General features: G+C 41.5%; 2 protein-coding genes across 3 annotated transcripts; both read right to left on the reverse strand.

The window, feature by feature from the left end:
• Positions 1-733: 733 nt before the first annotated feature.
• Positions 734-7,420, reverse strand: ube2wb (ubiquitin conjugating enzyme E2 Wb). The gene is made up of 6 exons (XM_060044783.1): positions 7,279-7,420; positions 6,294-6,385; positions 3,294-3,396; positions 1,298-1,453; positions 1,090-1,165; positions 734-1,002 (listed from the first exon to the last, which is right to left on the reverse strand). Exons 1-6 carry the CDS (start codon positions 7,291-7,293, stop codon positions 989-991), a joined length of 456 nt encoding a protein of 151 aa, XP_059900766.1. The 5' UTR covers positions 7,294-7,420; the 3' UTR covers positions 734-988.
• Positions 7,421-11,392: 3,972 nt separating this feature from the next.
• Positions 11,393-12,955, reverse strand: LOC132452368 (elongin-C). Of its 2 annotated transcripts, none has more exons than XM_060044954.1 (4): positions 12,826-12,955; positions 12,338-12,366; positions 11,913-12,056; positions 11,393-11,712 (listed from the first exon to the last, which is right to left on the reverse strand). In XM_060044954.1, exons 2-4 carry the CDS (start codon positions 12,339-12,341, stop codon positions 11,522-11,524), a joined length of 339 nt encoding a protein of 112 aa, XP_059900937.1. In that variant the 5' UTR covers positions 12,342-12,366; positions 12,826-12,955; the 3' UTR covers positions 11,393-11,521. The 2 variants fall into 2 exon arrangements, with proteins under 2 accessions (XP_059900937.1, XP_059900938.1); XM_060044955.1 differs by having other exon boundaries at positions 12,338-12,363; positions 12,826-12,940.
• Positions 12,956-13,159: the final 204 nt, after the last annotated feature.

Here is a 13,159-nt window from a genome sequence, read left to right on the forward strand (position 1 = left end):
AAAACAAAACCAAAAAGGAACGTAAAAGGAAAATTATCTAAAGTCAAAAAGACAATTCAGAAGATTAAAGCAGTAAATCTTAGAAAACCAAAAGTAGCATAAAAAATAAAAAAAATATTCAAGTGACCATGTTCTCTTATAGACATTCAGTACATGGAAGGTGGTGTTGCTGCAGATCTTGTATGCTGGACCACTGAACGTTTGCATGAGTTCAGCCTCTATCTCTTTGAAGGGCACAGGGGACGTGTGCTTCGTATTTGCACTTATATCATAGTGTTACCAACATTGTTTTGTCGGACAACGGGCTGCGATCGGAATCTTGATTTGGTTGGAGAGGGCAAAAACTTAGAACATACTCATGATTGAGTTTGTTCTAAACATTTTTTTGAGAGTGGAACTGAGGCAGCTTAAAGTGTCGCTGTAAACTGAATAAAATCTACAACTTGTGTGCCTTGTCTTCGACATAATTTCACAGTGCATATAATCAAAAAGCAGTAAAAGAAAATGATGAAAAACATTTCTTGGAGATACGATAGTCAGATCCTGTCTGCAAAATGATTAGATTTGGATTTCTTGTTGTAGGCCCAAGCATGCATCCATCGTTTGTTATTGCACAAAGAAAAAAGGAAAAAAAGAACCCATACACAAACATACAAAAAGTAACAAGAAAAATCTTAAAACAGGAATTATAATAATCTCACTCCCACTCCACCTTGCTGGCTGCATTACCATCTTTTTGCAAAGAACCTTCCACCGGGGTGCATATAAACGTTCCTTTTTTTTTTTCCTCTATATATTACAACCAGCTAAAACATGCATCCAACTGCCCATGGCGGGAAATGCAGTCAAGAGAGTCCAGCGCTTGGAGTCCACCTCTCCAGTCAAAGGTCAGAGTTCAAAGACTGAATGATTAAAAAGTGCTTCTTTTTTTTCTTTGTAGGTCAGTAGGACTTTTCTTCTAGGATTATTACAAAGGGTTTTGTTTACATTAGCATGTATCATCTGTGAAGAAAGACAAACAAAAAGGTTTAGATTACCGCTGCTTATAAGTTACTTATAGGTTTGCATTTGGATCAATGATTTACTCACCATGATACCACCATTTTGTTTTCTTTGGATTTTTGTTACAAGTTCTTACATAAAAGGAGTTATCCGGCGGCCGTCTCTATAGAAGAAACACAGACAAGTTTTTAGAAAGGCAGCTCTTCAACCTTCCCAAACACTCACATCAACAAAACAACAGATCTGCCAGGAATCATCAAAGGTGTTCCCCACAGCGCCGCTTTGGGTCCCTTACCTTTTCTTTACAGCTGGACAACATGCTGATTATACTTAGACAAACTGATTGCACGGAGAGCGCTGGTGACCAGTCTTCTGTAAGAATAGACAGGCAGATGTGCCCGTTGCTGTACACATGAGGGTGGACAGGTATATTCTCTCCTGTGAACATGACCTAAGGAAGAAACGTCAATCAATGAGCTGCACCATTAAGCTGCCACATGGCTTTTCTTGGAAACACGGTCTTAATGTGGGCAAACAAACACACAACAAAAAAACAAAACAATTTAGTGCTATTATTGGATGGGAGGATCTCAAACATGAGAGGGCATAGTTAAAGTCCATCATTTTGTTTTCAAAAGCAACCTATATTCATGTATGTGCAGTGCAACTGAACATTGGCTGCTAGCGCCGACTGCTATTGTAAATATGATGGATAGCAATAATTATAGATACATGAATGTAGTTTACCACTATGGATGCAAAGAGGCTATAACCTCCGCCACGTCCTACAACAAAATCAACCTTCATTACAATCAAAGGTTTTTGAAACCAAAATGGTGTGTACATTCTGATTCAGCTCCATGATTTATTTTATTATTATTTGATATTTATTTTTATTAACGTGGGAATATAACATACATCTTGTTGAATGTAAAAGGAAATTAAGCGTAACACGGACTGTTGGGCAGGGGCTGTCAGAGAATAAGAGTTAAATAAGAGGAGTTTAACAAGAGAGTGAATGGATACTAAGCACAGGAATGTACACCTAGTTCCCAAAATACAAAAAAAAGCTATGAGTCATCTCACACACACACACACACACACACACACACACACACACACACACACACACACACACACACACACACACACACACACACACACACACACACACACACACACACACACACACACACACACACACACACAGAGAGGCTACACTCCCGAAATAGCCCAGGCTATTTGAGTGGGTTGACTAATAATCTTCAATGGTGGCCAGAGGGGGTTGGGGGGGGGGTGTAGAGACCAAGGTAGTACCGTGCACTCTACCGTGTTCCACTGTTTACCGAGGCTGGTTCATACCAGGCTGTATCTGAATAAGGGCTCGGTATTTCAGCCTGTCCCCTCTAATGTACTGGCGGCTCTGAGCTGCGGTCAGTCACCATGTAGTGATCCATGTTCCAGAGTCCCGGGGCGGAGGTGATTCATGTGCTCTGGGCCATCAGGACTGAAGGACCGCACTACTGTCATCAGATAACTGAGTGGGAGAGGGCCCGGCTGTAGGGGACGGCGCACGCGACTGCAACGCGGCTCCTCCTACTGTGATGGGGTCCGCGAGGCGTGGATGTCTTATTTTTACACTATCATGTAACCATGGTAGCAAACATATGGCGTACCCCTGCTGCGATGTTGGAAATCAGACAGACGGGCTGATAGCCGAGCAATGGCCTGAGAGTCCTCGGGGGCCTGTGAGTTAGGGCTGCTCCATTATGGGAAAAATCATAATCACGATTATTTTTGAGTTTGAAAACATGTATTTATTCAGCATGTCTCTCCCAAAAAAAACGTATAATATATAATATACAGATAAATCCAGCTGTTCTGCCCTTCTATAAAACATAAAAAAAAACACAAAAACGATTGTTAATTTTGTGATCGTTCGACGCTAAAATCGAAATCGCGATCAAATTCGATAAACCGCCCAGCCCTACTTTGAGTGATATCAAACACAGGAATATAGAAAATAAAGATATGTCTGCGGTTATTCGATAACATATTGGTAGGGGGGGGGGGGTGGCTGACCTTCACACAGGAGAGTTGGGAGTGTTTACGTTTATGTGCACAGTTGAGGCATTTAGAGGTTCAACCACTACGGCAGAGGATACACACACACACACACACACACACACACACACACACACACACACACACACACACACACACACACACACACACACACACACACACACACACACACACACACACACACACACACACACACACACACTTACCTGAGGTGAATCAAATGGATATCGACTACTGAATTTGAAAAGCAGCTGGAATTTCTCTCCTTCATAGAGTGTGCCGGAGGCTCCTTCCATATCTACGATCCACCTTGGAGAGGGAAGAAGGAACGTCAAGCCGGGCCTCATTGTTAGTCTATCAAACAAACCTGATCAGTAAACATTCAGAAGAATATTGACCCTAGAATGTATTCTGACTTCTTGATAAAGAAAGCTTTATCGAATCCCGAACATCCTTTTATCTAAGTACGGTATATATTCAGGCCTCCCTGCAAAAAAATCAAGCAGTGGACATACTCCAAAGCAACGTTTTTCTAGTTTTGCCCATCAAACATCTCCCAGTGTAAGGGATCGGTGTGGTGTGGCCACAGCTCCACTTATTGGGCTTCGATCCTCTTTTCCCTCCCTTAAAATCAAATTTTGGAATAATAGCAACACCAATATGACAGTTGGCATTTAATCAATGAAAGCCAAACAAGGACACTGTGGACCAAAACAAAACTGTTAAAGCCAGTGTTTAGTGTTTCTCAAACACATAGGTGGACAGGACACACAGCTGAACACACAGGTGAACCACAGCAGAAGGGCCCTTCTACACTGTAGAAGGGCAAAGCCCAGCACCGATAATGGCCGCACACAATCCTAGCCAGTCATCGAGGTTGTTTAGGACAAAACGGAATATAGTGGGAAACATAAACCTGAACATTGAGGGTAAAAAACGAAATGTTCTGACCTAATTACAGCTAGGCTCACGTTCCAGATAAAAGAGCATTTACATTCAGTGGAACTCATCTTTTTAGATTCTTTATTTATTTCCCCCCTCTCACATTAACTGTGAGGCCCTTCACCATTTAGTCATGTCAGAATCTGAACATATCACTGAGCCTGTGGACTCAGTGTCAGAGTGCTATGGTGACACTGTGGGAGGGAAGCTGTCCTGGGAGCAGAAGGAGAGCTCAGAGAGAGATATCATTGCTGAGGCGAGCTGCTGAGGCGAGCTGCCGAGGCCGTGTCAGACCCTATCCACTACACAGAAAAACACTTCAGGAAACATCTCCCAAAAAATCACACAGACGTTTCCCCAGTGTCCCACAGAGAAATTGGTTCACTAAACGAAAGGCAAGCATAAAGGTAATGTTGAGCGAAACCACTCAGTTAACTCGGCTGTCCCAGTGCATGATCCCACAACGGAAAATGACCTCAGGTATATTTATGCCACCGTCGCAATACTGGTCGCGGTCCATAATTGAGTTCATAATCAGTGTGAGTTTAAAGCCCAGTTTAAATTAACTCAAACTCCACTACTGAAATCTGCCGCTCTGGAACTTAGATTTTTTCTAACCTTATCTTGGAAGGGATCCCAGTTATTTTACTGCAAGTGCTACTGGCATAATGATCGTCCCATCCATCACATTTGGACTTAAACTACAAACCAAACGTTTTTAAAAAAAAAAGGCAGTGCTGACAGCAGAGTCTGTTGGTTGAAATGATTGATTAGGAGTCTCTGGCCCCAACTATGCAAGAACAGAACATTGAGGAAAATAAAGGCCTGACCCCGAACCTCCATTGGGTTTGAAGGTACGGCCCCCGTCTTGTGAGAACCACAGCCTGTCCAAACGGAATACCTAACTGTAACCCTTTCCAATATTACACCTAAAGTTAACGGACTGCAACATCTTACCTAATCATTTACAAGCTCATGTGCCACATTTTTAAACGGTCCCAATAGTGACAGCTTTGAAATGTAATTATTGCATAGCTTGTCAACTGTCAAGCGATAAACTAGGGCCATGGGATATTTGGACCAATCACAGATAGGGAGAGGATGGCAAACTGTTGTGAACAGATTGACAATGTTCATCCAACCAGAATATTGGATTAAGATTAGCCTTTTGTTCCAAGATCAGGTCAGGTTTGGCTGTTGATTGGGCCTAATCTGCCTCTTTGTTAAGATACAATTTATATTCATTTCACAGACTAGAGCTGACCAGAATGAAAGCAGCATTAAAAAGGTCTCGTCACGACAAACGTTTTGACAAAAGATGAGCCATAAAAAAAAAATATTGAAAAGAAAATGTAAGCTTTAAGATGGTACTGCTATATTGAAAGAAAACCTTCCAATAATGCCACAGTAAGACTGACAATTGGCACTTGAGAATAAAGATATGCAAGGAAGACAAAACCAGTTGAACTGGTCAAGAAGTTCACAGTAAATCAACTTCAACGCACCGTGCTCGTTGTAAAAACAATCCTGAGAGCCTTGACTTTGTTATTCAGAGTCTAAGAAACCCATACAACACATTTTCAGCTCCAACGGCTAACAATGTTTTTAAAAGATGTTAATAAACCTGAAACAATATCAAATTAACAGTGCAAATTCAGAAAAGCAGCACACCTGCAAATCAATGACAATTTCACAGGAATTGTTTTATAACTTTTTGTTTTGGAGATGGGACAGAGACACAGGGAGACAAATGGAGAGGTTGGCTTACTTCTTTGCTACACTAGCCTCCAGCAGGTCAAGATAAATATTTAATAAGGATGACTAGTGACACCGAAGGCGTAGAGCGGCCATGACTGGAATGACCCCAATTCCTCCTCGTAAGTCAAGGCTTCAAAAGTGAAGTTGTCCAAGTAAATCTACATTAAAAACCTCCGCCTACTACTACTACACAACTTTGCTATATTTGGACACGCATCCAAAACCGTCAACAATAGAGCCCTTTATTTAACTCAAAATTGTCATCTTTACGGCTGACTCCCTACAATTTAAATGCACTCCACATGATATTGTAATATTAAATATTTGGGTATCCAGGGTCCAAAATTATCCCCAGCCTCAGATAATGAGGGATAGACTTGATTATTTGGCACAGGTTCAAAAGTCAGGGTTACATATTAAAACAATTGCTTAGTCAGTAAGTTAATTTTGGACCTTGTGGGCAGCTAACCATTGCTTGCTTTGTCCACATGCAGAGGATTACTTACTGTGTGATGGTATTCTGTACGCTTTTTTCGTTGAGCGTCATCCCAGGAGGTGGATCATTTTGCAGAGCTAATAGTTCCTTTTGTAGCCTTTTCTGTTGAAAACAAACATAGATGGGAGATGAAGTCACGCTCCAAATACAAGCCTAAGGCAAGTCCTAGCTGGCTTCCACTGAACTCAGGATCACCCCGTTCACCACACCACCACTTTGTAAACAAACCTACTCCAATGTCCATAAGCGCGGAACGACTACCGAGGCATCGACCCATCGTCGCGTGTACATGTATGTCATGTAATTTCGGTGTAATGTTATTTTAAACGCATTAAAAGGGCACCCCTACAGAGATCCAGGCAGCAGACTATGTTGGTCGGGAGGCTTAAGCTTCCCGACAGAACAGGATCATTCAGATCATCGGTTTGAATTCGATTAACCTTAAAACAGCATGTTCTGTTTGGGTGACAGTCTAAGAGACATTTCCCTGACACAGGTCATCTCTGATTTCGAGTAAAGCCATCGATGCTCCTCTTCACCTAGAACCTGGAGTTGTCCAATCTGCGCACTGTGTTGTCAGAGGCTAACCTCTAGTGCTACCAGCTAACATCAATATTCACCACTGGTCGAATAACACGTTACGAGACACACACCACGACACGAACCATGATGAATAACACTTGTAATCCCGACCCTGTGCGTATTATTGTACAACTTTATGATGAAATGTCCTTGTAAAAGACACCGTAGGGCTTTCCTCAGGTTGGGAGTAGCATTAGCTCGCCGTGGTTCTGTGGTCATGCTAGGCTTTTAGCCCATAGCCATCGGGTAAACTCACTGGTTTACATCCCAGACAACCTTCTTATTTCGTCGGGATCGCTTCTAAACGTGTATGTTAGAACGCAGGTTAAGAAGGTCCGTCTGGCGTCCGCGATGGGAATCGAATCGGCCGGGTGATTTAAAATAAATAGGATCGCTGTCAGCTGTGGACTTACCTGCATCGACGCCATGATGGAAACCCCCCTGCATCAGGGCACAGCGACGCCAGCTGCACGTCACTGCGTCACGTCACCGCGTCACTTCACTCCATTACGTCACACTGTTGTCAAGTGGGGGCCGGGTTGTTTATTCTGACAGAACAAAACAAACCAGCCAACTGGATCATTTGTGTTTAATTTAAAGAGAAGATTCTCTGTCGTCTCGCATGCGCTCCAGAGAACACATCACACCTGTCCTCCGTGAACTCCATTGGCTTCCAATTAAACACAGAATCAACTACAAAATCTTACTCATCACCTACAAGGCCCTCAACAGCCTAGCCCCCCCCTACCTTGCCGACCTCCTCCATCACCACGCCCCCTCCCGATTCCTCAGGTCCAATTCTGCCAACCTGCTACAAGTTCGACGGACTTGGGGTGATCGGGCCTTCTCAGTTGCTGCCCCCACCAGGGGCGTTGCTAGACCTAGAGTTTTACTGGGGCACAGGCCCCCAACTACCAACATTTTTTTTTTTTACGTGTGCACAATATGAAATATATGGATACAGAAGGGTATGTACGAGCTTCAAAATTGTTGTCACTGTCATACTGTAGGCTATATTAAAGCACTGGTAAAGGTAAAGACGCAAAGATGGATTCATGAGTACCGTACAATTATATTTATTTAAACACATACACATCTCAAAGATTTACAAATAAGGTAACTGACAAATAAACAAAAAGTCTCTTTATGACCTTCACCTCTTTATCAGGAGAAGTCTACACATCTATATTTATTTAGAAGCTGTGTGGAAACAGCATAATTTTGCCAGAACGACATGTACTAAAAAGGCAAGAAACAAGGTTTAAAACTAATAGAATTTCTGACTTAAGGTGAGGTGGCTCATTGCTACCAATCAACCTGGAAAATGTTATAGAACCATCAAAGCTCTTAAATTAAACTAAATAAGGCCATACACTACTGCATAGAGCCTTTTTAAATGATTATTTTTTCACTATTAAGCTGTATCGCCGCGCCTTCATGGTGGCAAAGCGGTCAATAACGTGGCTTTGACTCACTTTGCATAGTTGCTCCTTTTCAATGGACAAAAGAGAAAGTTGGTGAAGCCTTCCTTGCCCCATGGTTGACCTAAGCCAGGTGTGGAGCCTTCTCGACACACTGAAAGATCGCTCACAACTACAACTGTTTACAGGAATTGTGAGTGCAATGATCTGAATTATCTGTGTCAATGTTGGGATCATTGTTGGATCCAGTATGTTAAAAACACCCTGTATATCCATAATTTCCTTTTTTGTGTTAAGGAAGTTTTTGTCTAAAACTTCCTCAAGTTTTGAAGACAGACAATTTTTCATTCATTATTCATTTTCCGTGTGTGTGTGTGTGTGTGTGTGTGTGTGTGTGTGTGTGTGTGTTAAAACTACAGGCCACAGACGCTCAGTATTGAAAACTGGTGCTAATTATGTGGGCAACATTCTTTAACAGCAATCAAGTTGTCTTTGTTTGTGTCAAACAAGTTGTGAATTTGTTGTAACGTTAAAAAAGGAGATGAGTTACTCTGGGCTTTTTCCAGCTCCCGTGGTTTCCAACGAAACATGATCAACAAAAAAACAAGGAATTGAAAGCTACTTACAATATGCCTAGGTTACATTAATTTCCCCTGATGGCAGCAATGTTCCACTTTCAGCTGGAATTCACGGTACATCAAAACCACGTGTCTTCTTTAGATTTCAGTTCCCTTTATTTATTCACACAGTCGCAGCGGCATTTATTCAGAATCAGAGCCCAAATTAAAGCTGCATTTAGGGCGACTATCACTACCCAGCAGAAAAATAGATGCACTATAAATGGTTTTGTATAGCAGTCACGAACATGAGCATAGTTGTGGAAATGCTGGTGTTAGAAAACATAGTTGACGGGAATTAAAGTGCTGCACATCGACTGTACAAATGTAGATTATTCATCACAAGAATTTTAATTCAGAAATCGAATAGGCTAATAAACTCTGAATTGTGAAAGGTTCATTTAAGAAGGTTCTCACCAGTCATTTGTCGCCTGGTCGCAGTGTCGAGTTTTTTTTTTAAAGTAGTTCACTAGTCGTAGCGTGCAAATAAATTGCAGTGTCAGAATTCTGAGAATTTTGTCAGCATTCAGATTTCCCAGAATTCTCTTACACTGCAAATTAAAGCGCTACTACTAGCAAACTAGTTTCAGCGTGACTGGAGAGAACTTCCTTAAATTAACCTTTAATGCTAGATTTGCATCAACGCTATTGTGTGAATTAGTATGGTTCTCTTTCATGGAAGCCGGAAGTGGGAGATTCCTTATTTTTTTTACCATTATTGTTTTATTAACAAATTTCTCCTACAGGGGATTGATAAAGTTCTATCTAGACTATTGAACAGAAAGAAACACTTGGTCATACTTTACACACTTTCAGAAGAGTCACGTGGACGAATCCGTAAATAACTGATTTTTTTCATTGGTTGTTGCGTTAAATCTTACCCAGATACAATAGGGCTATTTTCTGATTGGCTTTTATGTAGCCCCTTTCGTTTTTTGATTGGCTGGTAAGAGGCAGGCTCGACTGAAGACTCCCGAGGCAGCAGGAGATGCACTTGATGAATCCTGCCGATTCCATAGCGAGAGCGGCGCTTCTGCAGATGAATTTAATAATGATCAATGGAATTTTACTGGGGCACTGGAGACTTTTACTGGGGCACGTGCCCCAGTAAAAAGGGGCTGACGACACCTCTGGCCCCCACCCTTTGGAATTCACTCCCCTCCCACATCAAAGTCTCTCCAACCCTCTCTTCTTTCAAATCTGCCCTCAAAACATACCTTTTCACACTAGCCTTCCCCACCTAACCTTATTCTTCATGTTTAACCTGTTTTTCTTTTATTCCTAGTCTGTCTTACATAGTTTTGATAGGGCAATATGTAAAGCGTCTTAGAGTACCATATTAAGCGCTATATAAATTTCATTTATTATTATTATATAAATATGTATTGACCAATTTCTATTTTGTGCTTTTTACAAGATTCATTTCGGCATGCAAATATGCAATGTAATGGCGTGACTTTCATGTGGACAAACAATTTCCATTGTGCAATTATTAAAAGAGAAAGTGTTTTACCAAATAAAACAAAACAAAAAATAAAATATCAATAAACAAAGTAGTACAAGTTTTTCATTTTATTCAACACAATTGCATGTGTTTATATCAATACAATTGCATGTGGAGTTGATGCCCTTGATTTGTATGGTCCGAGTACGTCAGCGCATGTGTTACCGAGTCTTGAAAGGAAGTCAATCAAGCATTATCACCCGTCGTGAAAAAAAGAACCGATTGATCTTGTGATGTCTGAAAAGGTGAATGCTGGTAGGCCTAGTTACAAGCACATTCAGATGAATAACTTCCAACAAAATACTAAAGAAGAGACCTGTCCCCAACAGGCCACCAATAAAGAGCAACGTCTGTGTGGAGTTAAAATTTATATGATGAGCATATTTTCATTACACTTCTAGGAGTGAACTGGTTGAAGAACCAGATGAAGAAAGAAGCCTCTTTATTTTGGGATAGATATTCCATTCACTAGGACAACCAGATCTGTTTAATGTGCCAAAAATGTGTTTTCCAACAGGCTCTAAACAAACTAAATCTTCCAGATTAATATTTATGGCAGTCCCTTACATTTAGCCAACCCATATACATGCACCTATGGAGCATGAGTTTGACAATTATATCGTCTCTATTCTTGCAATCACAAAAGAAAAGGCAAATTTGTGTATCTATGCGAGATCAGTCTAAAGAGGCATGTGATGGGTTTCAGAAATCAAAGAAGCCGTGTATGTAGAGTCAAAGTCCAGCAGATCTATCAAGGTTGCATTAGCACCAAAGCACTCACCAGAAAAGGCTTTATTTGGAGACGAGATAAGATTAACCTTTAATAATCCCTAGAGGGAAATTCAGCAGATGAGAAATTATGCATTTGGTGAAACCATTTTTCTTCTTGTCACATTATGGGGCAAGTGGCGCAAACTGCGATCTCCGTCATTAAAGTTTAAAATCAGAAATGCATTTCTATCAATAAAATGAGGAAACCATCGAGTGCAAAAAGAAAATCTTTAAATTTCATATGAGAAATACAGATCAATTGTGTATAGGTTGAACATTGCAAAACAAGTTAAATAGTCAAAATAATCTAAAAATGTTTTAAGCAGCTACATCGTGTATCGTTCTAACAATCCAAGAAGTTTGCAGCCATGAGCAGTTCCAGTGCGATCTCTGGAGCGATGGGAAATTCGGGTATTTCCGTGGAGCTGTTGGTGTAGCGGACCTTGTAAGTGAAATACATGCAGACCTTTGACAGCACATGGGATGGGATCTCCCTGAAGTTCACTTCATTGGTTTCATTCTCAGCAAATTGACCTGCATAGGAAGTGAACATTTACTACAAAATATTCCATTGTAGGTTCGTCAAATAAGATTCCTCACCATCCGAGACATTTAATGCACGATAGTTAGGAAACAAGTCTTCTCCCAAGTATTCTAAACCGTTTTAGAACAGCATGACATAGAAATAAATGTTTAGCGAACACAGCTCACAAATAAACATTGGTTATCCTCACCTGGTCCACTCAACATAGCTTTGATGGTTCCGGATGTCAATGCGTGTTCTCTTTTTACAATAAATTCGTGGCCATCAGAAGATATCAACTTCACATACATGGCATCTGGGCCTTCGCAGCCGCCATAGGTTTTCTCTTCGCCATCTGTCAGACACAAGGAGAGTGTTGAGTGGCGTACAGGTCACATTACAACCACTCTGTATAGCAAGAATGAAAGTTCCGCCCATTGTCGAACAATCAACGAATTCCTTTCATGTAATCTAGCGTTTGCCAAGATAGAATTGCAGGCGCTTCCAAATAAATGACTTATGCGGAGTGTCTATGTGGGAATCTCCGCATAGTGAGTGGGAATGGGCACAGTTTCCAATTACGAAAACTAGGTTATACAACAAATGCATCATAATATAAATAATGATTCAACTTACCCATTCTGTGCTGGCGATCTGTGATCCTGCTAGAAGCAGAAGTACACAGTGTCACTATTTGCATATAATCCTATACCTCCAGACAGAATGTAGAATGTAGGTGATGCGGTTTAACGCACAGCAGCCAGGCCTGCTAACGCGTACGGTACAGCATGCCACTAGGGTACGGTCACCACCGACGTCCGAGATACCACGAACAAAACACCGCAAACAGCCCGAAAGGGCTCCACTGTGATAAAGCCCGGTGATAATGTGCCCCGTGTCTCGGCGGCGGACCCCGGGTCACCGACACGGAGTCGGCCGCCGAACAGGCGCTGAATCCGGGGCTAAAACTCCGGCGGCTAACGCCTACATGACTAAACATTGCGTTTTAAATGCTACCATCGGCTGGTTAGATAATCATTTTACAGTCACCAAATACACAAACTATCTTAAGAATTCACATCTCTGACTCGGTGGCACTGTTCTACGGTATGTATGTTTCTTACCACACTACAGGAGACTGTGGGGTAAAGTATCGGTTGTCACGGCTAATGTTAGCAGCGGAGCTACACACACCCCGGAAGTAGTCGGATATAAACAGCTGCACTCATCGAATGGTTCCTGTGGGACCGCGTCCTGCGGGGTTGCCAGATTGGACCATATTTCCCCCCCAATCTGTCAAAATCGCCAGAGTGCTTGTATACCAAAAAGTCAAAAGTCAAAGTCAGCTTTATTGTCAATTACAACAAATGTACTGGACCAATCGAATAACCGACATTTCTTTCGTCTCTGACACGTGGTGTAAAATAATAAAAAAAAATGTATAAAATAAAATTGGCA

Source organism: Gadus macrocephalus, chromosome 23, assembly GCF_031168955.1.
Source record: "Gadus macrocephalus chromosome 23, ASM3116895v1".
Classification (NCBI taxonomy): Eukaryota; Metazoa; Chordata; class Actinopteri; order Gadiformes; family Gadidae; genus Gadus; species Gadus macrocephalus.

Coding starts and splice junctions, on each gene's coding strand:
- ube2wb (XM_060044783.1), bottom strand. Junction 3,397..6,293: donor GTACAGAATACCATCACACA/GTAAGTAATCCT, acceptor TCCCTCTCCAAG/GTGGATCGTAGATATGGAAG. Junction 1,166..1,297: donor TGTCCAGCTGTAAAGAAAAG/GTAAGGGACCCA, acceptor TTTCTTCTATAG/AGACGGCCGCCGGATAACTC.
- LOC132452368 (XM_060044954.1), bottom strand. Junction 11,713..11,912: donor AGCTATGTTGAGTGGACCAG/GTGAGGATAACC, acceptor CTTCCTATGCAG/GTCAATTTGCTGAGAATGAA.